This window comes from Oncorhynchus kisutch, linkage group LG14 (genome assembly GCF_002021735.2).
Source record: "Oncorhynchus kisutch isolate 150728-3 linkage group LG14, Okis_V2, whole genome shotgun sequence".
Classification (NCBI taxonomy): domain Eukaryota; kingdom Metazoa; phylum Chordata; class Actinopteri; order Salmoniformes; family Salmonidae; genus Oncorhynchus; species Oncorhynchus kisutch.
The window spans coordinates 84,653,644-84,680,799 of NC_034187.2; the positions used below are offsets into that span (position 1 = coordinate 84,653,644).

General features: G+C 41.4%; 1 protein-coding gene across 1 annotated transcript in view; it reads left to right on the forward strand.

Moving 5' to 3' along the window:
• Positions 1–16,860, forward strand: part of LOC116353436 (regulating synaptic membrane exocytosis protein 3-like) — a 169,233-nt gene extending 152,373 nt beyond the window's left edge. The window contains exons 5-7 of the mRNA XM_031789105.1: positions 3,925–4,026; positions 15,128–15,267; positions 16,363–16,860. Of these exons, the coding sequence (XP_031644965.1) occupies positions 3,925–4,026; positions 15,128–15,267; positions 16,363–16,578 (458 nt within the window). The 3' untranslated portion in view covers positions 16,579–16,860. The remainder of the gene's footprint in view (positions 1–3,924; positions 4,027–15,127; positions 15,268–16,362) is intronic.
• Positions 16,861–27,156: the final 10,296 nt, after the last annotated feature.

Here is a 27,156-nt window from a genome sequence, read left to right on the forward strand (position 1 = left end):
GATGCCAGATGGTGTATGAATAGGAGGAGGGCTCTACATCAGATGCCAGATGGTGTATGAATAGAAGGATGGCTCTACATTAGATGCCAGATGGTGTATGAATAGAGGGATGGCCCTACATTAGATGCCAGATGGTGTATGAATAGGGGGATGGCTCTACATTAGATGCCAGATGGTGTATGAATAGGGGGATGGCTCTACATTAGATGCCAGATGGTGTTTGAATAGGAGGAGGGCTCTACATTAGATGCCAGATGGTGTATGAATAGGAGGAGGGCTCTACATTAGATGCCAGATGGTGTATGAATAGGAGGAGGGCTCTACATTAGATGCCAGATGGTGTATGAATAGAAGGATGGCTCTACATTAGATGACAGATGGTGTATGAATAGGGGGATGGCTCTACATTAGATGCCAGATGGTGTATGCATAGAAGGATGGCTCTACATTAGATGCCAGATAGTGTATGAATAGGGGGATGGCTCTACATTAGATGCCAGATGGTGTATGAATAGGGGGATGGCTCTACATTAGATGCCAGATGGTGTATGAATAGAAGGATGGCTCTACATTAGATGCCAGATGGTGTATGAATAGAGGGATGGCTCTACATTAGATGCCAGATGGTGTTTGAATAGGAGGAGGGCTCTACATTAGATGCCAGATGGTGTATGAATAGGAGGAGGGCTCTACATCAGATGCCAGATGGTGTATGAATAGAAGGATGGCTCTACATTAGATGCCAGATGGTGTATGAATAGAGGGATGGCTCTACATTAGATGCCAGATGGTGTATGAATAGGGGGATGGCTCTACATTAGATGCCAGATGGTGTATGAATAGGGGGATGGCTCTACATTAGATGCCAGATGGTGTTTGAATAGGAGGAGGGCTCTACATTAGATGCCAGATGGTGTATGAATAGGAGGAGGGCTCTACATTAGATGCCAGATGGTGTATGAATAGAAGGATGGCTCTACATTAGATGCCAGATGGTGTATGAATAGAGGGATGGCTCTACATTAGATGCCAGATGGTGTATGAATAGGGGGATGGCTCTACATTAGATGCCAGATGGTGTATGAATAGGGGGATGGCTCTACATTAGATGCCAGATGGTGTATGAATAGAAGGATGGCTCTCATTAGATGCCAGATAGTGTATGAATAGGGGGATGGCTCTACATTAAATGCCAGATGGTGTTTGAATAGGAGGAGGGCTCTACATTAGATGCCAGATGGTGTTTGAATAGGAGGGTGGCTCTACATTAGATGCCAGATGGTGTTTGAATAGGAGGAGGGCTCTACATTAGATGCCAGATGGTGTATGAATAGGAGGATGGCTCTACATTAGATGCCAGATGGTGTATGAATAGGGGGATGGCTCTACATTAGATGCCAGATGGTGTATGAATAGAAGGATGGCTCTACATTAGATGCCAGATGGTGTATGAATAGAGGGATGGGTCTACATTAGATGCCAGATGGTGTATGAATAGGGGGATGGCTCTACATTAGATGCCAGATGGTGTATGAATAGGGGGATGGCTCTACATTAGATGCCAGATGGTGTATGAATAGAAGGATGGCTCTACATTAGATGCCAGATAGTGTATGAATAGGGGGATGGCTCTACATTAGATGCCAGATAGTGTATGAATAGGGGGATGGCTCTACATTAGATGCCAGATAGTGTATGAATAGGGGGATGGCTCTAAATTAGATGCCAGATGGTGTATGAATAGGGGGATGGCTCTACATTAGATGCCAGATGGTGTATGAATAGGGGGATGGCTCTACATTAGATGCCAGATGGTGTATGAATAGAAGGATGGCTCTACATTAGATGCCAGATAGTGTATGAATAGGGGGATGGCTCTACATTAGATGCCAGATGGTGTATGAATAGGGGGATGGCTCTACATTAGATGCCAGATGGTGTATGAATAGAAGGATGGCTCTACATTAGATGCCAGATGGTGTATGAATAGAGGGATGGCTCTACATTAGATGCCAGATGGTGTTTGGATAGGAGGAGGGCTCTACATTAGATGCCAGATGGTGTATGAATAGGAGGAGGGCTCTACATCAGATGCCAGATGGTGTATGAATAGAAGGATGGCTCTACATTAGATGCCAGATGGTGTATGAATAGAGGGATGGCTCTACATTAGATGCCAGATGGTGTATGAATAGGGGGATGGCTCTACATTAGATGCCAGATGGTGTATGAATAGGGGGATGGCTCTACATTAGATGCCAGATGGTGTTTGAATAGGAGGAGGGCTCTACATTAGATGCCAGATGGTGTATGAATAGGAGGAGGGCTCTACATTAGATGCCAGATGGTGTATGAATAGAAGGATGGCTCTACATTAGATGCCAGATGGTGTATGAATAGAGGGATGGCTCTACATTAGATGCCAGATGGTGTATGAATAGGGGGATGGCTCTACATTAGATGCCAGATGGTGTATGAATAGGGGGATGGCTCTACATTAGATGCCAGATGGTGTATGAATAGAAGGATGGCTCTCATTTGATGCCAGATAGTGTATGAATAGGGGGATGGCTCTACATTAAATGCCAGATGGTGTTTGAATAGGAGGAGGGCTCTACATTAGATGCCAGATGGTGTTTGAATAGGAGGGTGGCTCTACATTAGATGCCAGATGGTGTTTGAATAGGAGGAGGGCTCTACATTAGATGCCAGATGGTGTATGAATAGGAGGATGGCTCTACATTAGATGCCAGATGGTGTATGAATAGGGGGATGGCTCTAAATTAGATGCCAGATGGTGTATGAATAGAAGGATGGCTCTACATTAGATGCCAGATGGTGTATGAATAGGGGGATGGCTCTACATTAGATGCCAGATGGTGTATGAATAGGGGGATGGCTCTACATTAGATGCCAGATGGTGTATGAATAGGGGGATGGCTCTACATTAGATGCCAGATGGTGTATGAATAGAAGGATGGCTCTACATTAGATGCCAGATAGTGTATGAATAGGGGGATGGCTCTACATTAGATGCCAGATAGTATATGAATAGGGGGATGGCTCTACATTAGATGCCAGATAGTGTATGAATAGGGGGATGGCTCTAAATTAGATGCCAGATAGTGTATGAATAGGGGGATGGCTCTACATTAGATGCCAGATAGTGTATGAATAGGGGGATGGCTCTACATTAGATGCCAGATAGTGTATGAATAAGGGGATGGCTCTACATTAGATGCCAGATAGTGTATGAATAGGGGGATGGCTCTACATTAGATGCCAGATAGTGTATGAATAGAAGGATGGCTCTACATTAGATGCCAGATGGTGTATGAATAGGGGGATGGCTCTACATTAGATGCCAGATAGTGTATGAATAGGGGGATGGCTCTACATTAGATGCCAGATAGTGTATGAATAGAAGGATGGCTCTACATTAGATGCCAGATAGTGTATGAATAGGGGGATGGCTCTACATTAGATGCCAGATAGTGTATGAATAGGGGGATGGCTCTACATTAGATGCCAGATAGTGTATGAATAGGGGGATGACTCCGCATATCCTTCCGATGTGTTTTTTTTTGTTTATTTTATGAGTTAAAAAGAAATTATGAGAATTCTATGCCACAATCACTTGGTAAATCATTGTGAGGACAGTGGAACAGACGTTATAACAGACTGGAAGCGTTCTGTCTCTCCCTGCTGATCAACACTGGTACTGCAAGTTGAAACAACAGTGATCAGATATACTGTAATAGAGGCAGAATGTGACCTGATCTGACCTGGAAAAGGGTCTCAGTTCTGGGCTATAACTAGGCCCAGAGCTTCTCCTGGCCAGGTTACATGTCAAATCCTCTGCCCCTAAACGTGAAGAGTGTGTGTAGCAAGTGTGTATAACAAGTGTGTGTTTTCCTCCTGTAGGTGACGTCCATGTGGGTATGGTGGACAGAGGAGGCCAGCTAGAGGTGGAGATCAACCAGGCCAGAGGACTGACCCCTAAACCAGGGTCAAAGAACATCCCAGGTACAATATATAACTACAGAACTTTATTGTTCATCCCAGGTACAATACAAACCTACCCAACTTTATTGTTCATCCCAGGTATAATACAAACCTACCCAACTTTATTGTTTGTCCCAGGTATAATACAAACCTACCCAACTTTATTGTTCATCCCAGGTACAATACAAACCTACCCAACTTTATTGTTCATCCCAGGTAGAATACAAACCTACCCAACTTTATTGTTCATCCCAGATAGAATACAAACCTACCCAACTTTATTGTTCATCCCAGGTACAATACAAACCTACCCAACTCTATTGTTTGTCCCAGGTACAATACAAACCTACCCAACTTTATTGTTCATCCCAGGTACAATACAAACCTACCCAACTTTATTGTTCATCCCAGGTAGAATACAAACCTACCCAACTTTATTGTTCATCCCAGGTAGAATACAAACCTACCCAACTTTATTGTTCATCCCAGATAGAATACAAACCTACCCAACTTTATTGTTTATCCCAGGTACAATACAAACCTACCCAACTTTATTGTTCATCCCAGGTACAATACAAACCTACCCAACTTTATTGTTTATCCCAGGTACAATACAAACCTACCCAACTTTATTGTTTGTCCCAGGTACAATACAAACCTACCCAACTTTATTGTTAGTCCCAGGTACAATACAAACCTACCCAACTGTATTGTTCATCCCAGGTAGAATACAAACCTACCCAACTTTATTGTTCATCCCAGGTACAATACAAACCTACCCAACTTTATTGTTCATCCCAGGTACAATACAAACCTACCCAACTTTATTGTTCATCCCAGGTACAATACAAACCTACCCAACTTTATTGTTCATCCCAGGTACAATACAAACCTATGTACCTTTGTTGTTCCTTTATTCATCCCAGGTCAAATCAAATTAAATGTTGTTAATCACATACGCATATTTAGCACGTGTTATTGCGAGTGTATTGAAATGCTTGTGTTCCTAGCTCCAACAGTGCAGTAGTATCTAACTAAATGAGTGTGTTCCTAGCTCCAACAGTGCAGTAGTATCTAACTAAATGAGTGTGTTCCTAGCTCCAACAGTGCAGTAGTATCTAACTAAATGAGTGTGTTCCTAGCTCCAACAGTGCAGTAGTATCTAACTAAATGAGTGTGTTCCTAGCTCCAACAGTGCAGTAGTATCTAACTAAATGAGTGTGTTCCTAGCTCCAACAGTGCAGTAGTATCTAACTAAATGAGTGTGTTCCTAGCTCCAACAGTGCAGTAATATCTAACTAAATGAGTGTGTTCCTAGCTCCAAAAGTACAGTAGTATCTAACTAAATGAGTGTGTTCCTAGCTCCAACAGTGCAGTAGTATCTAACTAAATGAGTGTGTTCCTAGCTCCAACAGTGCAGTAGTATCTAACTAAATGAGTGTGTTCCTAGCTCCAACAGTGCAGTAGTATCTAACTAAATGCTTGTGTTCCTAGCTCCAACAGTGCAGTAATATCTAACTAAATGAGTGTGTTCCCAGCTCCAACAGTGCAGTAGTATCTAACTAAATGAGTGTGTTCCTAGCTCCAACAGTGCAGTAGTATCTAACTAAATGAGTGTGTTCCTAGCTCCAACAGTGCAGTAATATCTAACTAAATGAGTGTGTTCCTAGCTCCAACAGTGCAGTAGTATCTAACTAAATGAGTGTGTTCCTAGCTCCAACAGTGCAGTAGTATCTAACTAAATGAGTGTGTTCCTAGCTCCAACAGTGCAGTAGTATCTAACTAAATGAGTGTGTTCCTAGCTCCAACAGTGCAGTAGTATCTAACTAAATGAGTGTGTTCCTAGCTCCAACAGTGCAGTAGTATCTAACTAAATTATTGTGTTCCTAGCTCCAACAGTACAGTAGTATCTAACTAAATGCTTGTGTTCCTAGCTCCAACAGTGCAGTAGTATCTAACTAAATGCTTGTGTTCCTAGCTCCAACAGTGCAGTAATATCTAACTAAATGCTTGTGTTCCTAGCTCCAAAAGTACAGTAGTATCTAACTAAATGCTTGTGTTCCTAGCTCCAACAGTGCAGTAGTATCTAACTAAATGCTTGTGTTCCTAGCTCCAACAGTGCAGTAATATCTAACTAAATGAGTGTGTTCCTAGCTCCAACAGTGCAGTAGTATCTAACTAAATGCTTGTGTTCCTAGCTCCAACAGTGCAGTAATATCTATCTAAATGCTTGTGTTCCTAGCTCCAACAGTGCAGTAATATCTAACTAAATGCTTGTGTTCCTAGCTCCAACAGTGCAGTAATATCTAACTAAATGCTTGTGTTCCTAGCTCCAACAGTGCAGTAGTATCTAACTAAATGCTTGTGTTCCTAGCTCCAACAGTGCAGTAATATCTAACTAAATGAGTGTGTTCCTAGCTCCAACAGTGCAGTAGTATCTAACTAAATGAGTGTGTTCCTAGCTCCAACAGTGCAGTAGTATCTAACTAAATGAGTGTGTTCCTAGCTCCAACAGTGCAGTAGTATCTAACTAAATGAGTGTGTTCCTAGCTCCAACAGTGCAGTAGTAATCTAACTAAATGAGTGTGTTCCTAGCTCCAACAGTGCAGTAGTATCTAACTAAATGAGTGTGTTCCTAGCTCCAACAGTGCAGTAATATCTAACTAAATGAGTGTGTTCCTAGCTCCAACAGTGCAGTAGTATCTAACTAAATGAGTGTGTTCCTAGCTCCAACAGTGCAGTAGTATCTAACTAAATGAGTGTGTTCCTAGCTCCAACAGTGCAGTAGTATCTAACTAAATGAGTGTGTTCCTAGCTCCAACAGTGCAGTAGTATCTAACTAAATGAGTGTGTTCCTAGCTCCAACAGTGCAGTAATATCTAACTAAATGAGTGTGTTCCTAGCTCCAACAGTGCAGTAGTATCTAACTAAATGAGTGTGTTCCTAGCTCCAACAGTGCAGTAGTATCTAACTAAATGAGTGTGTTCCTAGCTTCAACAGTACAGTAGTATCTAACTAAATGAGTGTGTTCCTAGCTCCAACAGTGCAGTAGTATCTAACTAAATGAGTGTGTTCCTAGCTCCAACAGTGCAGTAGTATCTAACTAAATGAGTGTGTTCCTAGCTCCAACAGTGCAGTAGTATCTAACTAAATGAGTGTGTTCCTAGCTCCAACAGTGCAGTAGTATCTAACTAAATGCTTGTGTTCCTAGCTCCAACAGTGCAGTAGTATCTAACTAAATGCTTGTGTTCCTAGTTCCAACAGTGCAGTAGTATCTAACTAAATGAGTGTGTTCCTAGCTCCAAAAGTGGAGTAGTATCTAACTAAATGCTTGTGTTCCTAGCTCCAACAGTGCAGTAGTATCTACCTAAATGAGTGTGTTCCTAGCTCCAACAGTGCAGTAGTATCTACCTAAATGAGTGTGTTCCTAGCTCCAACAGTGCAGTAGTATCTAACTAAATGAGTGTGTTCCTAGCTCCAACAGTGCAGTAGTATCTAACTAAATGCTTGTGTTCCAACAGTACAGTAATATCTAACTAAATGATTGTGTTCCTAGCTCCAACAGTAATATCTAACTAAATGATTGTGTTCCTAGCTCCAACAGTGCAGTAGTATCTAACTAAATGCTTGTGTTCCAACAGTACAGTAATATCTAACTAAATGATTGTGTTCCCAGCTCCAACAGTAATATCTAACTAAATGAGTGTGTTCCTAGCTCCAACAGTGCAGTAGTATCTAACTAAATGAGTGTGTTCCTAGCTCCAACAGTGCAGTAGTATCTAACTAAATGAGTGTGTTCCTAGCTCCAACAGTGTAGTAGTATCTTACTAAATGAGTGTGTTCCTAGCTCCAACAGTGCATTAGTATCTAACTAAATGAGTGTGTTCCTAGCTCCAACAGTGCAGTAGTATCTAACTAAATGAGTGTGTTCCTAGCTCCAACAGTGCAGTAATATCTAACTAAATGAGTGTGTTCCTAGCTCCAACGGTGCAGTAGTATCTAACTAAATGATTGTGTTCCTAGCTCCAACAGTGCAGTAGTATCTAACTAAATGCTTGTGTTCCAACAGTACAGTAATATCTAACTAAATGATTGTGTTTCCCAGCTCCAACAGTAATATCTAACTAAATGAGTGTGTTCCTAGCTCCAACAGTGCAGTAGTATCTAACTAAATGAGTGTGTTCCTAGCTCCAACAGTGCAGTAGTATCTAACTAAATGAGTGTGTTCCTAGCTCCAACAGTGCAGTAGTATCTAACTAAATGAGTGTGTTCCTAGCTCCAACAGTGCAGTAGTATCTAACTAAATGAGTGTGTTCCTAGCTCCAACAGTGCAGTAGTATCTAACTAAATGAGTGTGTTCCTAGCTCCAACAGTGCAGTAGTATCTAACTAAATGAGTGTGTTCCTAGCTCCAACAGTGCAGTAGTATCTAACTAAATGAGTGTGTTCCTAGCTCCAACAGTGCAGTAGTATCTAACTAAATGAGTGTGTTCCTAGCTCCAACAGTGCAGTAGTATCTAACTAAATGAGTGTGTTCCTAGCTCCAACAGTGCAGTAGTATCTAACTAAATGAGTGTGTTCCTAGCTCCAACAGTGCAGTAATATCTAACTAAATGAGTGTGTTCCTAGCTCCAACAGTGCATTAGTATCTAACTAAATGATTGTGTTCCTAGCTCCAACAGTGCAGTAGTATCTAACTAAATGCTTGTGTTCCAACAGTACAGTAATATCTAACTAAATGATTGTGTTCCCAGCTCCAACAGTAATATCTAACTAAATGAGTGTGTTCCTAGCTCCAACAGTGCAGTAGTATCTAACTAAATGAGTGTGTTCCTAGCTCCAACAGTGCAGTAGTATCTAACTAAATGCTTGTGTTCCTAGCTCCAACAGTGCAGTAATATCTATCTAAATGCTTGTGTTCCTAGCTCAACAGTGCAGTAATATCTAACTAAATGCTTGTGTTCCTAGCTCCAACAGTGCAGTAATATCTAACTAAATGCTTGTGTTCCTAGCTCCAACAGTGCAGTAGTATCTAACTAAATGCTTGTGTTCCTAGCTCCAACAGTGCAGTAATATCTAACTAAATGAGTGTGTTCCTAGCTCCAACAGTGCAGTAGTATCTAACTAAATGAGTGTGTTCCTAGCTCCAACAGTGCAGTAGTATCTAACTAAATGAGTGTGTTCCTAGCTCCAACAGTGCAGTAGTATCTAACTAAATGAGTGTGTTCCTAGCTCCAACAGTGCAGTAGTATCTAACTAAATGAGTGTGTTCCTAGCTCCAACAGTGCAGTAAGTATCTAACTAAATGAGTGTGTTCCTAGCTCCAACAGTGCAGTAATATCTAACTAAATGAGTGTGTTCCTAGCTCCAACAGTGCAGTAATATCTAACTAAATGAGTGTGTTCCTAGCTCCAACAGTGCAGTAGTATCTAACTAAATGAGTGTGTTCCTAGCTCCAACAGTGCAGTAGTATCTAACTAAATGAGTGTGTTCCTAGCTCCAACAGTGCAGTAGTATCTAACTAAATGAGTGTGTTCCTAGCTCCAACAGTGCAGTAATATCTAACTAAATGAGTGTGTTCCTAGCTCCAACAGTGCAGTAGTATCTAACTAAATGAGTGTGTTCCTAGCTCCAACAGTGCAGTAGTATCTAACTAAATGAGTGTGTTCCTAGCTTCAACAGTACAGTAGTATCTAACTAAATGAGTGTGTTCCTAGCTCCAACAGTGCAGTAGTATCTAACTAAATGAGTGTGTTCCTAGCTCCAACAGTGCAGTAGTATCTAACTAAATGAGTGTGTTCCTAGCTCCAACAGTGCAGTAGTATCTAACTAAATGAGTGTGTTCCTAGCTCCAACAGTGCAGTAGTATCTAACTAAATGCTTGTGTTCCTAGCTCCAACAGTGCAGTAGTATCTAACTAAATGCTTGTGTTCCTAGTTCCAACAGTGCAGTAGTATCTAACTAAATGAGTGTGTTCCTAGCTCCAAAAGTGGAGTAGTATCTAACTAAATGCTTGTGTTCCTAGCTCCAACAGTGCAGTAGTATCTACCTAAATGAGTGTGTTCCTAGCTCCAACAGTTCAGTAGTATCTACCTAAATGAGTGTGTTCCTAGCTCCAACAGTGCAGTAGTATCTAACTAAATGAGTGTGTTCCTAGCTCCAACAGTGCAGTAGTATCTAACTAAATGCTTGTGTTCCAACAGTACAGTAATATCTAACTAAATGATTGTGTTCCTAGCTCCAACAGTAATATCTAACTAAATGATTGTGTTCCTAGCTCCAACAGTGCAGTAGTATCTAACTAAATGCTTGTGTTCCAACAGTACAGTAATATCTAACTAAATGATTGTGTTCCCAGCTCCAACAGTAATATCTAACTAAATGAGTGTGTTCCTAGCTCCAACAGTGCAGTAGTATCTAACTAAATGAGTGTGTTCCTAGCTCCAACAGTGCAGTAGTATCTAACTAAATGAGTGTGTTCCTAGCTCCAACAGTGCAGTAGTATCTAACTAAATGAGTGTGTTCCTAGCTCCAACAGTGCAGTAGTATCTAACTAAATGAGTGTGTTCCTAGCTCCAACAGTGTAGTAGTATCTTACTAAATGAGTGTGTTCCTAGCTCCAACAGTGCATTAGTATCTAACTAAATGAGTGTGTTCCTAGCTCCAACAGTGCAGTAGTATCTAACTAAATGAGTGTGTTCCTAGCTCCAACAGTGCAGTAATATCTAACTAAATGAGTGTGTTCCTAGCTCCAACGGTGCAGTAGTATCTAACTAAATGATTGTGTTCCTAGCTCCAACAGTGCAGTAGTATCTAACTAAATGCTTGTGTTCCAACAGTACAGTAATATCTAACTAAATGATTGTGTTCCTAGCTCCAACAGTAATATCTAACTAAATGATTGTGTTCCTAGCTCCAACAGTGCAGTAGTATCTAACTAAATGCTTGTGTTCCAACAGTACAGTAATATCTAACTAAATGATTGTGTTCCCAGCTCCAACAGTAATATCTAACTAAATGAGTGTGTTCCTAGCTCCAACAGTGCAGTATTATCTAACTAATGAGTGTGTTTCCTAGCTCCAACAGTGCAGTAGTATCTAACTAAATGAGTGTGTTCCTAGCTCCAACAGTGCAGTAGTATCTAACTAAATGAGTGTGTTCCTAGCTCCAACAGTGCAGTAGTATCTAACTAAATGAGTGTGTTCCTAGCTCCAACAGTGCAGTAGTATCTAACTAAATGAGTGTGTTCCTAGCTCCAACAGTGCAGTAGTATCTAACTAAATGAGTGTGTTCCTAGCTCCAACAGTGCAGTAGTATCTAACTAAATGAGTGTGTTCCTAGCTCCAACAGTGCAGTAATATCTAACTAAATGAGTGTGTTCCTAGCTCCAACAGTGCAGTAGTATCTAACTAAATGAGTGTGTTCCTAGCTCCAACAGTGCAGTAGTATCTAACTAAATGAGTGTGTTCCTAGCTCCAACAGTGCAGTAATATCTAACTAAATGAGTGTGTTCCTAGCTCCAACAGTGCAGTAGTATCTAACTAAATGAGTGTGTTCCTAGCTCCAAGAGTGCAGTAGTATCTAACTAAATGAGTGTGTTCCTAGCTCCAACAGTGCAGTAGTATCTAACTAAATGAGTGTGTTCCTAGCTCCAACAGTGCAGTAGTATCTAACTAAATGAGTGTGTTCCTAGCTCCAACAGTGCAGTAGTATCTAACTAAATGAGTGTGTTCCTAGCTCCAACAGTGCAGTAGTATCTAACTAAATGAGTGTGTTCCTAGCTCCAACAGTGCAGTAGTATCTAACAGTTCACAACGATACACACAAATCTAAAAGTCAAAGAATGCAATTAAGAAATATATAAATATTAGATTGAGCAATGTCAGAGTGGCACTGACTAAAATACAGTAGAATACAGTATATACATATGAGATGAGTAAAGCATTGACTAAAATACAGTAGAATAGAATACAGTATATACATATGAGATGAGTAAAGCAGTATGTAAACATTATTAAGGTGACTAGTTAGTAAATACAGTAGAATAGAATACAGTATATACATATGAGATGAGTAAAGCAGTATGTAAACATTATTAAGGTGACTAGTGTTCCATTATTAAAGTGACCAGTGATTCCAAGTCTGTATATAGGGCAGCAGCCTCTAAGGTGCAGGGTTGCGTAATCGGGTGGTAGCCGGCTAGTGATGGCAACTTAATAGTCTGACGGCCTTGAGATAGAAGTTGTTTTTCAGTCTCTCTGTCCCAGCTTTGATGCACCTGTACTGACCTCTCCTTCTGGATGATAGCGGGGTGAACAGACCGTTACTCGGGTGGTTGATGTCCTTGATGATTTTTTTGGCCTTCCTGAGACATTGGGTGCTGTAGGTGTTCATGCCCTCAGACTAACCATCAAACAGGCAGAGCGTCAATACAGAACTAAGATTGAATCCTATTATACAGGCTCTGACTCTCGTCGGCTGTGGCAGGGCTTGCAAACTATTACGGACTACAAAGAAAAACCTAGCCGTGAGCTGCCCAGTGACGCAAGCGTACCAGATGGGCTAAATGCATTTTATGCTCGCTTCTAGGCAAAAAACACTGAAGCATGCATGAGAGAACCAGCTGTTCTGGACGACTGTATGATTGCGCTTTCCGTAGCCGATGTGAGCAAGACCTTTAAACAGGTCAATATTCACAAGGCCGTGGGGCTAGACGGATTACCAGGACGTGTACTCTGAGCATGCATGGACCAACTGGCAAGTGTCTTCACTGACATTTTCAACTTCTCCCTGTCCAAGTCTGTAATACCTAACACCATCATCCCTAGACCCACTCCAAATTACTCCATACGACCCCAACTGATTCACAGATGATGCAATCTCAATCGCACACCTATGTGAGAATGCTATTCATTTACTACAGCTCCGCGTTCAATACCATAGTGCCCACAAAGCTAAACACCTCCCTCTGCAACTGGATCCTGAACTTCCTGAGGGGCCGACCCCAGGTGGTAAGGGTAAGAAACAGCACATCTGCCACTCTGATCCTGAACATGGGGGGCCCCTCAGGGGTGCTTGCTTAGTCCCCTCCTGTACTCCTTGTTCACCCACGACTGCGTGGCCAAGAACGACTCCAACACCATCATTAAGTTTGCCTATGACACATCGGCAGTAGGCTTGATCACCGACAACAACGAGACCGCCCTTGTAGGGAGGAGGTCAGAGACTTGGCAGTGTTGTGCCAGGACAACAACCTCTCCCTCAATGTGAGCGAGACAAAGGAGACGATCGTGGAATACAGGAAAAGGAGGGCCGAACACGCCCCCATTCACATCGACAGGGCTGTAGTGTCCACATCACCAACAAACTATCATGGTCCAAACACACCAAGACAGTCGTGAAAAAGGCACTGGAATGCCGTTTCCCCCTAAGGAGACTAAAAAGATTTGGCATGGGTCCCGATCCTCAAAGTTCTACAGCCGCACCATCGAGGGTATCCTGCTTCACTGCCTGGTACGGCAACTGCTCGGCATCCGACCGTAAGGAGCTACAGAAGGTAGTGCATACAGCCCAGTACATCACTGGGGGCCAAGCTTCCTGCCATCCAGGACATATATACTAGGCGGTGTCAGAGGAAGGCCCAAGAAATTGTCAAAGACTCCAGTGACCCAAGTCGATACAAGTGGTACCAGAGCACCGAGTCTAGAAGGCTCCTTCACTTCTTTGGGACTGGGGGGCAGTATTGAGTAGCTTGGATAAAAAGGTGCCCAGAGTAAACTGCCTGCTACTCAGTCCTAAAAGCTATAATATGCATATAATAAGTACATTTGGATAGAAAACACTCTGAAGTTTCTAAAACTGTTTGAATGATGTCTGTGAGTTTAACAGAACTCGTATGGCAGGCAAAAACCTGAGAAAGAATCCAACCAGGAAGTGGGAAATCTGAGGTTAGAAGTTTTTTAAGTCATTGCCTATCGAATATACAGTGTCTAGGGGGTCATATTGCACTTCCTAAGGCTTCCACTAGATGTCACCAGTCTTTAGAACCTTGCTTGATGCTTCTACTGTGAAGGAGGGGGGAATGGGAGCTGAATGAGTCAGAGATCTGCCAGAGTGGCATAAGCTGATCACGCACTCTCACGTGAGAGCAACCTGTGTTCCATCACATTTCTACAGACAAAGGAATTCTCTGGTTGAAACATTATTGAAGATTTATGTTTAAAACATCATAAGGATTGATTCTATACTTCATTTGACATGTTTCTACGAACTGTAATATGACTTTTCGTCTGAACTTTCGCCCGCACCTCGTGAGTTTGGATTGTGTACTAAACGCGAGAACAGAAAGGAGGTATTTGGACATAAATGATGAACAAATCAAAAAATTTTGTGGAACTGGAATTCCTGGGAGTGCATTCTGATGAAGATCATCAAAGGTAAGTTAATATTTATAATTCTATTTCTGACTTCTGTTGACTCCACAACATGGCGTATATCTGAATGGCTTGTTTTGTTGTCTGAGCGCTGTCCTCAGATTATTGCATGGTGTGCTTTTTCGGTAAAGCTTTTTTGAAATCTGACACAGCGGTTGCATGAAGGAGAAGTGGATCTAAAATTCCATTCATAACAGTTGTATCTTTTATCAATGTTTATTTCTGTAAATTGATGTGAATCTCTGCAAAATCACCGGATGTTTTGGAACTACTGAACGTAACGCGCCAATGTAAACTGAGATTTTTGGATATAAATATGAACTTTACCGAACAAAACATACATGTATTGTGTAACATTAAGTCCTATGAGTGTCATCTGATGAAGATCATCAAAGGTTAGTGATTAATTGTATCTCTATTTCTGCTTTTTGTGACTCCTCTCTTTGGCTGGAAAAATGGCTGTTTTTCTGTGACTAGGTACTGACCTAACATAATTGTTTGGTGTGCTTTCGTCGTAACACCTTTTTGAAATTGGACACTGTGGCTGGATTTAGAACAAGTTTATCTTTAAAATGGTGTGAAATACTTGTATGTTTGGGGAAATTTAATTATGGGCTTTCTGTTGTTTTGAATTTGGCGCCCTGCCCTTTCACTCAGAATTTAAATAACTGTATTATTCATTTCCTGCAGCAACCTATGTAAAGGTGTATGTGTTGGAGAATGGGGCATGTCTGGCTAAGAAGAAGACCAGAGTGGTGAAGAAGACTCTAGACCCCTCCTACCAACAGGCCCTGCTGTTTGAAGAGAGTCCTCAGGCCAAAGTCCTACAGGTAAATACCTAGCTATATCTAGAAATCTTGAAGTGGTAGAAATAGGATTTGTGTCTTTGTGGTTCCAGATCCCCATATGTTCGCCTTTGTGGTTCCAGAACCCCAAATGTTTGTCTTTGTGGTTCCTGAACCCCATATGTTCGTCTTTGTGGTTCCAGAACCCTATATGTTCGTCTTTGTGGTTCCAGAACCCCATATGTTCGTCTTGCATGGCCGGACACCAAATTTCGTATTTATTGACTTAATTTTATTGCATCTCTAGCAGCGATATCATTTTTGGGATGGTTAGCTAATCAAAGCATTGACTTCATTTCCCGTCCCCCTTCTCTCTCTCCTCCCCTCTCTCTCTCTCTCTCCTCCCCTCTCTCTCACTCTCTCCTCCCCTCTCTCTCTCTCCCCACCTCTCTCATCCTCCCTCCCCTTTTCTCTCTCTCCTCCCCTCTCTCTCTCTCCCCACCTCTCTCATCCCGCCTCCCCTTCTCTCTCTCTCTCCTCCCCTCTCTCTCCTCCCCTCTCTCTCCTCCCCTCTCACTCTCTCTCTCTCCTCCCCTCTCTCTCTCTCCCCACCTCTCTCATCCTCCCTCCCCTTCTCTCTCTCTCCTCCCCTCTCTCTCTCTCCCCACCTCTCTCATCCCGCCTCCCCTTCTCTCTCTCTCTCTCCTCTCTCTCTCTCCCCACCTCTCTCATCCTCCCTCCCCTTCTCTCTCTCTCTCTCTCCCCACCTCTATCTCCCTCCCCTCTCTCTCTCTCTCTCTCTCTCTCTCTCCCCACCTCTATCCCCCCCCCCTCTCTCTCTCTCTCTCTCTCTCTCCTCTCTCTCTATCTCCCCACATCTATCTCCCTCCCCTCTCTCTCTCTCTCTCTCTCTCCTCTCTCTCTATCTCCCCACATCTATCTCCCTCCCCTCTCTCTCTCTCTCTCTCTCTCTCTCTCTCTCTCTCTCTCTCTCTCTCTCTCTCTCTCCCCACCTCTCTCATCCTCCCTTCTCTCTCTCTCTCTCTCTCTCTCTCTTTCTCCCCACCTCTATCTATCTCCCCCCCTCTCTCTCTCTCTTTCTCTCTGTCTCTCTCCCCCCACTCTCTCTCTCTCTCCCAGGTGATTGTGTGGGGTGACTATGGGAGGATGGACCACAAGTGTTTCATGGGCATGGCTCAGATCATGCTGGATGAGTTGGACCTTGGCGCCACGGTGAGCGGATGGTACAAGCTGTTCCCCACCTCGTCTCTGGCTGACCCCAGCATCGGACCCCTCACACGGCAACTGTCCCAGTCCTCACTGGAGAGCTGTGCCACCAGCCCCTCCTGTACCTAGACAGAGAGAACTATATACTCACACTCACACTCACACACACACACACACACTCATCATGCAGATATGCTATACACGCAGAAACGCAGTCAGACGTGTTTACATGCAGGCTTCTGCATACACACATGCACATCCATAAAACCCTGCCACACACACACACACTCCAACACGCTGATCCTCAGATCCATCCCCATAACTACGTCAGATAACATGATTTACCAGAACATAGCATTATAGTAGCTTTACTTACTGCCCAATATCCCTGTCCCCTGTCCCCTGCCCCCTTCCCCCTACCCCCTGTCCCCTGTCCCCTACCCCCTGTCCCCTGCCCCCTGTCCTCTGTCCCCTGCCCCCTGTCCCCTGTCCCATCTCAGAATCCCTGCCTCCTGCCCCATCTCAGAATCCCTGCCTCCTGTCCCATCTCAGAATCCCTGCCTCCTGCCCCATCTCAGAATCCCTGCCCCATCTCAGAATCCCTGCCCCATCTCAGAATCCCTGCCTCCTGCCCCATCTCAGAATCCCTGCCCCATCTCAGAATCCCTGCCCCATCTCAGAATCCCTGCCTCCTGCCCCATCTCAGAATCCCTGTCCCATCTCAGAATCCCTGCCTCCTGCCCCATCTCAGAATCCCTGCCTCCTGCCCCATCGCAGAATCCCTGCCTCCTGCCCCATCTCAGAATCCCTGCCTCCTGCCCCATCTCAGAATCCCTGCCTCCTGCCCCATCTCAGAATCCCTGCCCCATCTCAGAATCCCAGGGTGGTTGAGTGATTGCCCCGTTCCACATTCCCCGATCCCAGAATTCCAACCCTGCATCCCAAACGGAACCCTATTCACTATATAGTGCACTACTTTGACCAGATCCTGGCAAAAGTGGTTCACTATTAAGGCAATAGGGAGCCATTTTGGGACCCAGATCAAGGCACTAATTCTCATCCCAGGGTCAGGTCATTCCTGAAAACAGTTTTTAAACTCTATGCCAAACTAAGAAGAAAAACATCTTTATTTTTCAAAACCAAAGCAATTTTTATTGTTACTATCAGTCGTGCTAGTTATACAGTATATACGTCTGGATATGTAGCAGAGTCTATGACTTAGATATAATGCAAAAAATATTCTATATTTTAAACACTCACACACACACACACACACACACACACACACAAGCTGGGGAGGAGAGAGACGGGTCACATTATGAAGAAAAATCAACAGGCTTTTTTGGATGTTTACATAATCACTATTATGTGAGGTAGCAGCGCAAATCTTCTCATTTCCACAAGCCAGAGTTAATAAGTATATAGATATTAGATAATATAGATTATAATATATAGATATGTGTGTTCACGTGTGTATCGGTTGCATCCTACACGTTTGCTTGCAACTCTTATTGAGACATTTTAAAGTGCTATTTTTAGCTTGCCCTTTAAGATTCTAATCAGATATATAGATGGTAATTTATTTATTTAGCTAATCAGACACTGTCTAAAGAACATGAAGAACGTAACACTCTACACTGAGTTTAGGGAGATGGAGGGGCATCGTTTCCACGGAGAACAAAGTCCCAACCTACCAGCATCCCTCGTCAACAAGCTGCATTGTGGGACACAAGAGGACCAACTGACAAACTGAACCCTCACAGGAATGGACCTCGAACTTTCCTCAAGACAGTTCAACACAAAGGCTTCTGGGTAGTCTGGGCTGTAGTCGTCGTTCATTGTAGACCCTGTTAGTGCGATCTCACAAAGGACTTCATATCCCAGAGGTGATGCTGTATGCTTCTGCCCCACTGTACAGACTAGAACCTTTTGGATCAACTTCCTCTTCATTTCCTGTCTGAAGTTTTTGTCTACACTTCCTGATTTTGACCGAAAGTAGGAGGTGGGAAACATTGGTGAGAAAGAAGTCTGTGATGGGATCTGCCACCCTAGACAGACAGACACACACACACACACACAGAACATACAGACACACACACGCACACACACACACACACACACACACACACACACACACACACAGAACATACAGACACACACACACACACACACACACACACACACAGAACATACAGACACACACACGCACACACACACACACACACACACACACACACACACAGAACATACAGACACACACACACACACACACACACACACACACACAGAACATACAGACACACACACACGGATGCCCCCCAGACACATAGGACTAAGTCTTATGATTGGGTACTGATGGCCACCTGTGTGAACTTTACCCTTTAACTCCTGAGGTTGTGTGGTGAGGTCACTGCTCTCTCTCAGCAACGTAAACTCCAGCAGCACAGATATATTGTATCCTCAATTACCTTCAACAACCAGTAGATGGCGTCTGATTCGTTCCTGTACAACCAGTAGGTGACGTCTGATTCGTTCCTTTACAACCAGTAGATGACGTCTGATTCGTTCCTTTAAAACCAGTAGGTGACGTCTGATTCGTTCCTTTACAACCAGTAGATGACGTCTGATTCGTTCCTTTACAACCAGTAGGTGACGTCTGATTCGTTCCTGTACAACCAGTAGGTGACGTCTGATTCGTTCCTGTACAACCAGTAGATGGCGTCTGATTCGTTCCTGTACAACCAGTAGATGGCGTCTGATTCGTTCCTGTACGTGCTCAAACTCAAAAACATATTGTCATCTTGTTTACTGATATTGTATCTTGGACATTTCTCCTGATCACCAGTTTTGCATATCATCGTGGATCTTATCTGGACACTTTGGTCAGGTCTCTTAGATTACTTCTTAAATCTCTCTAATATGTTAGGGACTGATTCCGATTAATTAATTAATATTTTTCCTACGCATGCACTTCTTAGTATTTGGTATTTATACTTACCTTATGTAGTCACAAACCTTATTCAGTCACGTGACTCGTACTGCAGGTGTGGCTACCTTGTGCGGCTCTGAATACATTTCATTAAACCGCTGAAAACTCCCCAGCTTGCTGGCCAACAGATTTTCTCGCAGAGTTTTCATTCAAATGGGTTTTCAGTACATTTACCCTTTAAAATACTCTCTACCTTTCAGGTAAAATGTTGTCGATAGACTGATTAGGATATATTGATAGATCGGGTATCTGGATATTAGGGGGGATCAATGACAGAAAGTAATCTAATATATGCATAAATAAATATAATATAATATAATATAAATAAATATATGCATATTCTTCTCCGTTTCAGCACCAATTGGTAGATTTAAAAATCCTCTGATCTTGTAGATTGTCTATTTATTTAGGAGAGTAGTTCTGAATCATAAAGGACTTTAAGCACCAAATAAAGACAATGGTGGTTTGATTCATTCTGAAAAATGCCACATTCAGTTCTTTAACCCATGGTAATGTTGACAGATTAGTGTACACAGAATTATATCAGGGAGAATAGTGTACAATAGTAGGCTATACCCTCGTCTATTACCTGCACTGGCCATGGGACTGTGTTGATGTCAAGTATTGCGCCATGCGTCAGGTTCAACCTGTTACGGCTCGGTCTGCACTTCGCTCCATAACAATGTAATTATCCTACTTATCTGTTTTGTTTTATCACCTGTTACTAATGATCCTCAGCAACAACCACACGGCCGTGACGGCATATACAGAGGAGGCAAATTAAGATAAACTAAACAATGTAATTAAATGGAATGATAATGTAGGCTATACCAACTGAAGGGAACTAACAGTACATTGGCAGTTGAATATGTGTGGTTATTGGGCTCACTGACAGTCCATACTGACGACTAATGTTTAACATGATAGAAATAGGAAACAGAGAAAGTCGGGGTTAGCCTATAATTACGACAGGGTGCCCATCGCTGCAAGGCTGTACTATTCCAACTCTTCATAACGGCATTTCATCAACGTTACCGTGGGAAAGTTGATATGTTTTGTTGGTATGTTTCAGTTTGCTGCCAAATAACTCGTTTTCATATTTGTTTCTAGCAATTATATGGTAAACTAGATCTAAAACAAGTGTCATTTATATTTACAATCCCCTTATCCATTTACCCAGCTCTTATCCAAAACTCTTATCAAATTGTAAAAATTGTATAAAGGTGGTGGAATTATGAGGGGAATTTAAGTCAAGGTCAGAATACAGGGTATCGGTAGCTTCATTTATTCCATCTCAACCCCAAAACGAATATTAGGTGAATTGACATGCGATTAACATGCAATTGACATGCGATTAACATGCAATTGACATGCGATCAACATGCGATCAACATGCGATTAACATACGATTAACATGAGATTCACATGTGATTCACATGTGATTCACATGCGATTAACATACGATTAACATGCGATTCACATGCGATTCAAAAAAAAATTAAGTTCAAGATCAGAATGTGCATCGAGAAAAAAGTTTATAAAAAGGGAATTCCATTCCATTCTATTTACGTTAATTTACTTTAAACTCTGGGTTGGAATCGGGCCCCATGTTGAGTATGGGGCGGCAGGGTTGCCTAGTGGTTAGAGCGTTGGACTAGTAATTGAAATGTTGCAAGTTCGAATCCCCGAGCTGACAAGGTACAAATCTGTCGGTCTGCCCCTGAACAGGCAGTTAACCCACTGTTCCTAGGCCAGTTAACCCACTGTTCCTAGGCCGTCATTGAAAATAAGAATTTGTTCTTAACTGACTTGCCTAGTAAAATAAAAATGATTACATGCACACAATTATTGTGAAAACTGAGATTTAATATAATAGTTTGTTTTTGAATGTTTACATGATTTGCAAGAAGAATGTTTGCCCTAATGGACTCAAATGAAATCAACTTTTGATAAATGCAAAAAAATAAAACATTAAAAAATAAAATCGGCATTCATAAGAAACATCTGACCACAGAGACCTTGTTATTTTAGGGAAGCATATTTGATTCTGAGTTTGGAAATATAAAGTCTGATGTGAAAACCATTTCTAAAATAAATACTTTTTTTTGGTGAGTTTTTCCAAACTCCCTTCACTTTTATTTAACGAGGCAAGTCAGTTAAGAACAAATTCTTATTTTCAATGACGACCTACCGGGGAACAGTGGGTTAACTGTCTTTGTTCAGGGCCCGGGGAACAGTGGGTTAACTGTCTTTGTTCAGGGCCCGGGGAACAGTGGGTTAACTGTCTTTGTTCAGGGGCAGAATGACAGATTTTTTCCTTGTCAGCTGGATCTTGCAACCTTATCAGTCCAACTCTCTAACCTCTAGGCTACCTGCCGCCCCACGTGCGCATTAAGAGGGTGGCTTGCGCTGATACATGCGCAGATAAAATACGATTAAGCTATTTAAATGTCCTAATAATTTGAAAGATTGGCCGGAAAACCAGGTGTTTTAATCGACGTATTCTAACTTCGATTTTGATCTTACACCCGATTTAAGGGGTTTGCATGACTAAAAGCATATTCGGCCTCCTGCCATAATCAGTTTAACTTCTAGTGTGCATGTAAACACGTACTCAGTGTTTCTAATGTGTTGCTGTTAGTTAGTTGCACTGACCAAACTTTCCTTACAACAAATATTTCTACAAAAATGTTGTTAATAATCATTGCATTGAATGATACATGTGTGTTTCTGTAGATACTGACACATTAGAACCTGCTGTGGAGAGACACAGACGTAAATGACATTCCGGAATACTTTACACTCTGTTCTAGAATAGAATTGGACATTTTTAGCCAATCTCTTATCCCGTAGTTCTGTCAATACTTTACTGTAAAAAATACCAATTGGATTTTTTTATTTTTTTGTGTTCGTTGGTATATTTAGTCAGGGATATGAAATAATTTCCTTTAATGTTTGCAGCACAGGGAGAACTGCTATATGATCATGTTTATGAAGTAGTTTTAAATGTACTTTTTTTAAATCAATCTTTGTGGGCAGTTGGCATGAAGTATAAAAAAAACTGCTTTTGCTTTTTCTGTAGTTGCACATGTTTTCTTCAACAAAATGACTGAATGCTGATAGAAACAACAATATATTTGTTGGAAAGAAGAAAAAAAATACAAAGAATTTATTTAAGCTGAACTTGAATTATTTCAATATAACTGTATAACTGAGAACCAGAAGTACCCTGTTGACAGCTGGATCATTAGTCCTATTAAGCTATTGAAAAGACAACTAGGTATTGACATTTTGTGATTGACATGTTTGGGAATATGTATGAGGTTGCATGTGTCCCAAAACTACTGTATATATTGAGTAGCTAGTGGCTACACAATGTTAACCAACATAACCTGAGAATTTGAAGTTTGAAAAGAGGATGAGAGTGAATGCCTGAATGTGTATGTGTACCCGAAACGTAAAGGGACTTTTTTCCACAAGTATACAATATGTTTTCCAAATATATACCAAAAGGGAACAGGACAGTGTTGACATATTGACTTTCTCCAAAAGTATAGTAGTGGGGTGATTTTTGTATTTTTTTACTTGAACTATGTGATGTTTATTAATAAGGCAAAGGGCAGACAGAAGGGTCAAAGGTCATAGGTCAGCTACTGAAGAATGTGTAGTTATTTGTTATTAGGGCCACTTGTAAATTGTACTTCACTTGAGCTGTGGCAAAATTTCCTGATATTATGAAATCTTGCAGACATGTATTATAATGCTGATTCACTTTACAGTCCACTATTTACATTGTATGTTCTTGAGTTTACATGGTCAAATGTAGGGTTTCTTTGGTTCCTGTAACACCAATGTTTTAAATTATTTGAAGTAAGTATCAAGCAGAAAAAGGGGGCTTAAACAGGACTGTAAAGTAAAACACCAGGACTGTAAAGTAAAACATCAGGACTGTAAAGTAAAGCACCAGGACTGTAAAGTAAAACACCAGGACTGTAAAGTGAAGAAACAGGACTGTAAAGTAAAACACCAGGACTGTAAAGTAAAGCACCAGGACTGTAAAGTAAAACACCAGGACTGTAAAGTAAAGAAACATTACTCTAAAGGAAAACCACAGGACTGTAAAGTAAAACAACAGGACTGTAAAGTAAAGAAACAGGACTGTAAAGTAAAACACCAGGACTGTAAAGTAAAACACCAGGACTGTAAAGTAACGAAACAGGACTGTAAAGTAAAACACCAGGACTGTAAAGTAAAGCACCAGGACTGTAAAGTAAAACACCAGGACTGTAAAGTAAAACACCAGGACTGTAAAGTAAAACACCAGGACTGTAAAGTAAAACACCAGGACTGTAAAGTGAAACACCAGGACTGTAAAGTAAAGCACCAGGACTGTAAAGTAAAACACCAGGACTGTAAAGTAAAACACCAGGACTGTAAAGTAAAGCACCAGGACTGTAAAGTAAAACACCAGGACTGTAAAGTGAAACACCAGGACTGTAAAGTAAAGCACCAGGACTGTAAAGTAAAGCACCAGGACTGTAAAGTAAAACACCAGGACTGTAAAGTAAAGCACCAGGACTGTAAAGTAAAACACCAGGACTGTAAATTAAAACACCAGAACTGTAAAGTAAAACACCAGGAGTGTAAAGTAAAGAAACAGGACAGTAAAGTAAAACACCAGGACTGTAAAGTAAAGCACCAGGACTGTAAAGTAAAACACCAGGACTGTAAATTAAAACACCAGAACTGTAAAGTAAAACAGGACTGTAAAGTAAAGAAACATTACTCTAAAGGAAAACCACAGGACTGTAAAGTAAAGCAACAGGATTGTAAAGGAAATCTAGTGGACTGTAAAGTAAAGCAACAAGATTGTAAAGGAAATCTAGTGGACTGTAAAGTAAAGCAACAGGATTGTAAAGGAAATCTAGTGGACTGTAAAGTAAAACAACAGGATTGTAAAGGAAATCTAGTGGACTGTAAAGTAAAACAACAGGATTGTAAAGGAAATCTACTGGACTGGAAAGCAACATGATTGTAAAGGAAATCTAGTGGACTGTAAAGTAAAACAACAGGATTATAAAGGAAATCTAGTGGACTGTAAAGTAAAACAACAGGATTGTAAAGGAAATCTAGTGGACTGTAAAGTAAAGCAACAGGATTGTAAAGGAAATCTAGTGGACTGTAAAGTAAAGCAACAGGATTGTAAAGGAAATCTAGTGGACTGTAAAGTAAAACAACAGGATTGTAAAGGAAATCTAGTGGACTGTAAAGTAAAACAACAGGATTGTAAAGGAAATCTACTGGACTGGAAAGCAACATGATTGTAAAGGAAATCTAGTGGACTGTAAAGTAAAACAACAGGATTGTAAAGGAAATCTAGTGGACTTTAAAGTAAAACAACAGGATTGTAAAGGAAATCTAGTGGACTGTAAAGTAAAACAACAGGATTGTAAAGGAAATCTAGTGGACTGTAAAGTAAAACAACAGGATTGTAAAGGAAATCTACTGGACTGTAAAGTAAAGCAACAGGATGTAAAGGAAATCTAGTGGACTGTAAAGTAAAACAACAGGATTGTAAAGGAAATCTAGTGGACTGTAAAGTAAAACAACAGGATTGTAAAGGAAATCTAGTGGACTGTAAAGTAAACAACAGGATTGTAAAGGAAATCTAGTGGACTGTAAAGTAAAACAACAGGATTGTAAAGGAAATCTAGTGGACTGTAAAGGAAAGTGTTATATGTATCAGGTAGAGTAGCTCTGCTGAAAGGGGATGGGTGATGTCACGACAGTGGAGCTGGGTGACGTCACGACAGTGGAGCTGGGTGAGTCCTTGTCAGCAGGATGACCCTAGCACATCCCCAGATGGATTGATGGAGTAGGGTGAAGTTGCTCTTAGACACAGATCTTAGGTCATGTTTGCATTTTCCCCACTAATGGGTAAGGTTAGGATTGAGAGCGGGGAAGCTGATCCTAGATCTGTAGCTAGGGGAAACTTCACCCCGGAGCTGGATGGAAGATTAAGAGTGTTGGTGCCTTATTAATGCAAGCAGAAATTGATTGTCAGCACAGGGTTTGATGAGAGTGATTTAGTGAGAAGAAGTATGTGTTTGAGTGTGTGAGAGACAGAAGAGAGGCTGATGATCAGAAAGGGATCAAGTGGATGGAATAACATGTAGTTTGCTTGTACTATCGTGTACTATCTTGTACTATCGTGTACTATCTTGCGTGGCTGGCATGTATGTTGATGCTCCTAAACAGGGAGTTGGAATGAATGGGGCATATTGACTATTTGCAGGTATGGCTTAGTCAGCTTTGAGTAGTCTGTCTATGTTCTCCTGCGTCTCATTGGCCACAGCTTTAAGATACTACACAGTGAAGTGGTGAATGTATCCTCACACACTGACAATGTTTCCTGTCATCGTTGAATTACGAGCCATTTTTATAGAAAGCATTTCATAGTTTTTTTCATTGTTGTTTTTTGTTTTTTTGCTTGAAATGTAACCCTGTCCACAAGCTTGCTCTCCCGTAGAATCTCCTGTAGAATCTCCCGTAGAATCTCCTGTGGAATCTCCTGTGGAATCTCCTGTAGAATCTCCTGTGGAATCTGCTGTGGAATCTCCTGTAGAATCTCCTGTAGAATGTCCTGTGGAATCTCCCGTAGAATCTCCTGTAGAATTTCCCGTAGAATCTCCTGTGGAATCTCCTGTAGAATCTCCTGTAGAATCTCCTGTAGAATCTCCTGTGGAATCTCCTGTAGAATCTCCTGTAGAATCTCCTGTAGAATCTCCTGTAGAATCTCCCGTAGAATCTCCTGTGGAATCTCCCGTAGAATCTCCTGTGGAATCTCCTGTAGAATCTCCTGTGGAATCTCCTGTAGAATCTCCTGTAGAATCTCCTGTGGAATCTCCTGTAGAATCTCCTGTGGAATCTCCTGTAGAATCTCCTGTGGAATCTCCTGTAGAATCTCCTGTAGAATCTCCTGTAGAATCTCCTGTAGAATCGTCTAGAACTTTTCTCAGTGTTTTTGAGAGACTTTCTTCATGCAACTGGGTTATTATGTCTGAAACCAACTGCAAATTAATTATCTTTTAATGAGTATGATACTAAAATTGTATTTTATTTTTGTAACGAGGGGAGAAGAGTCATTTGAGAGGAGTGAGTTGTGGAGTCACGACTGCAAAGTGATAATAGGGAAATGTGTCTTTATATTCTCGTTCTAAATGAGGGCTTGTCCAGTTTACAGTGGCCTTATTTTCTTTAGGAGACATCGCTCTACTGTTGTAGCACTGGTACATGGTTGAAAGTTTGAACAAAACAAGTTTATAAAAAGTTATGAAATAGTATCTCTCTGTATATGTAGTTTTCTGAATGTATTTCTACATCATTACACTGTATTGGGGGTGTAGCTTGTTGTTGCTACTGTTTCATTGATGTCTTTTCTCCAGGTGGACTGACCTGTATTGGTTCAGTCCCTGTTATACTGTGTCTTTACCTTTTGGTTATTTATTTAAAACAATAGGCTCTATGGTTGACCTTATAAATGAGGCATGAATAAGAGACATGATGTCATGAAATTGATTAATATATTCAATGTTGAATTGAGATAATATCGGATCCCCTGAATTAACCAATTTATTAATGAAGCTGAATCAACCAATGTATTAATGAAGCTGAATTAAACAATTTATTAATGAAGCTGAATTAACCAATGTATTAAT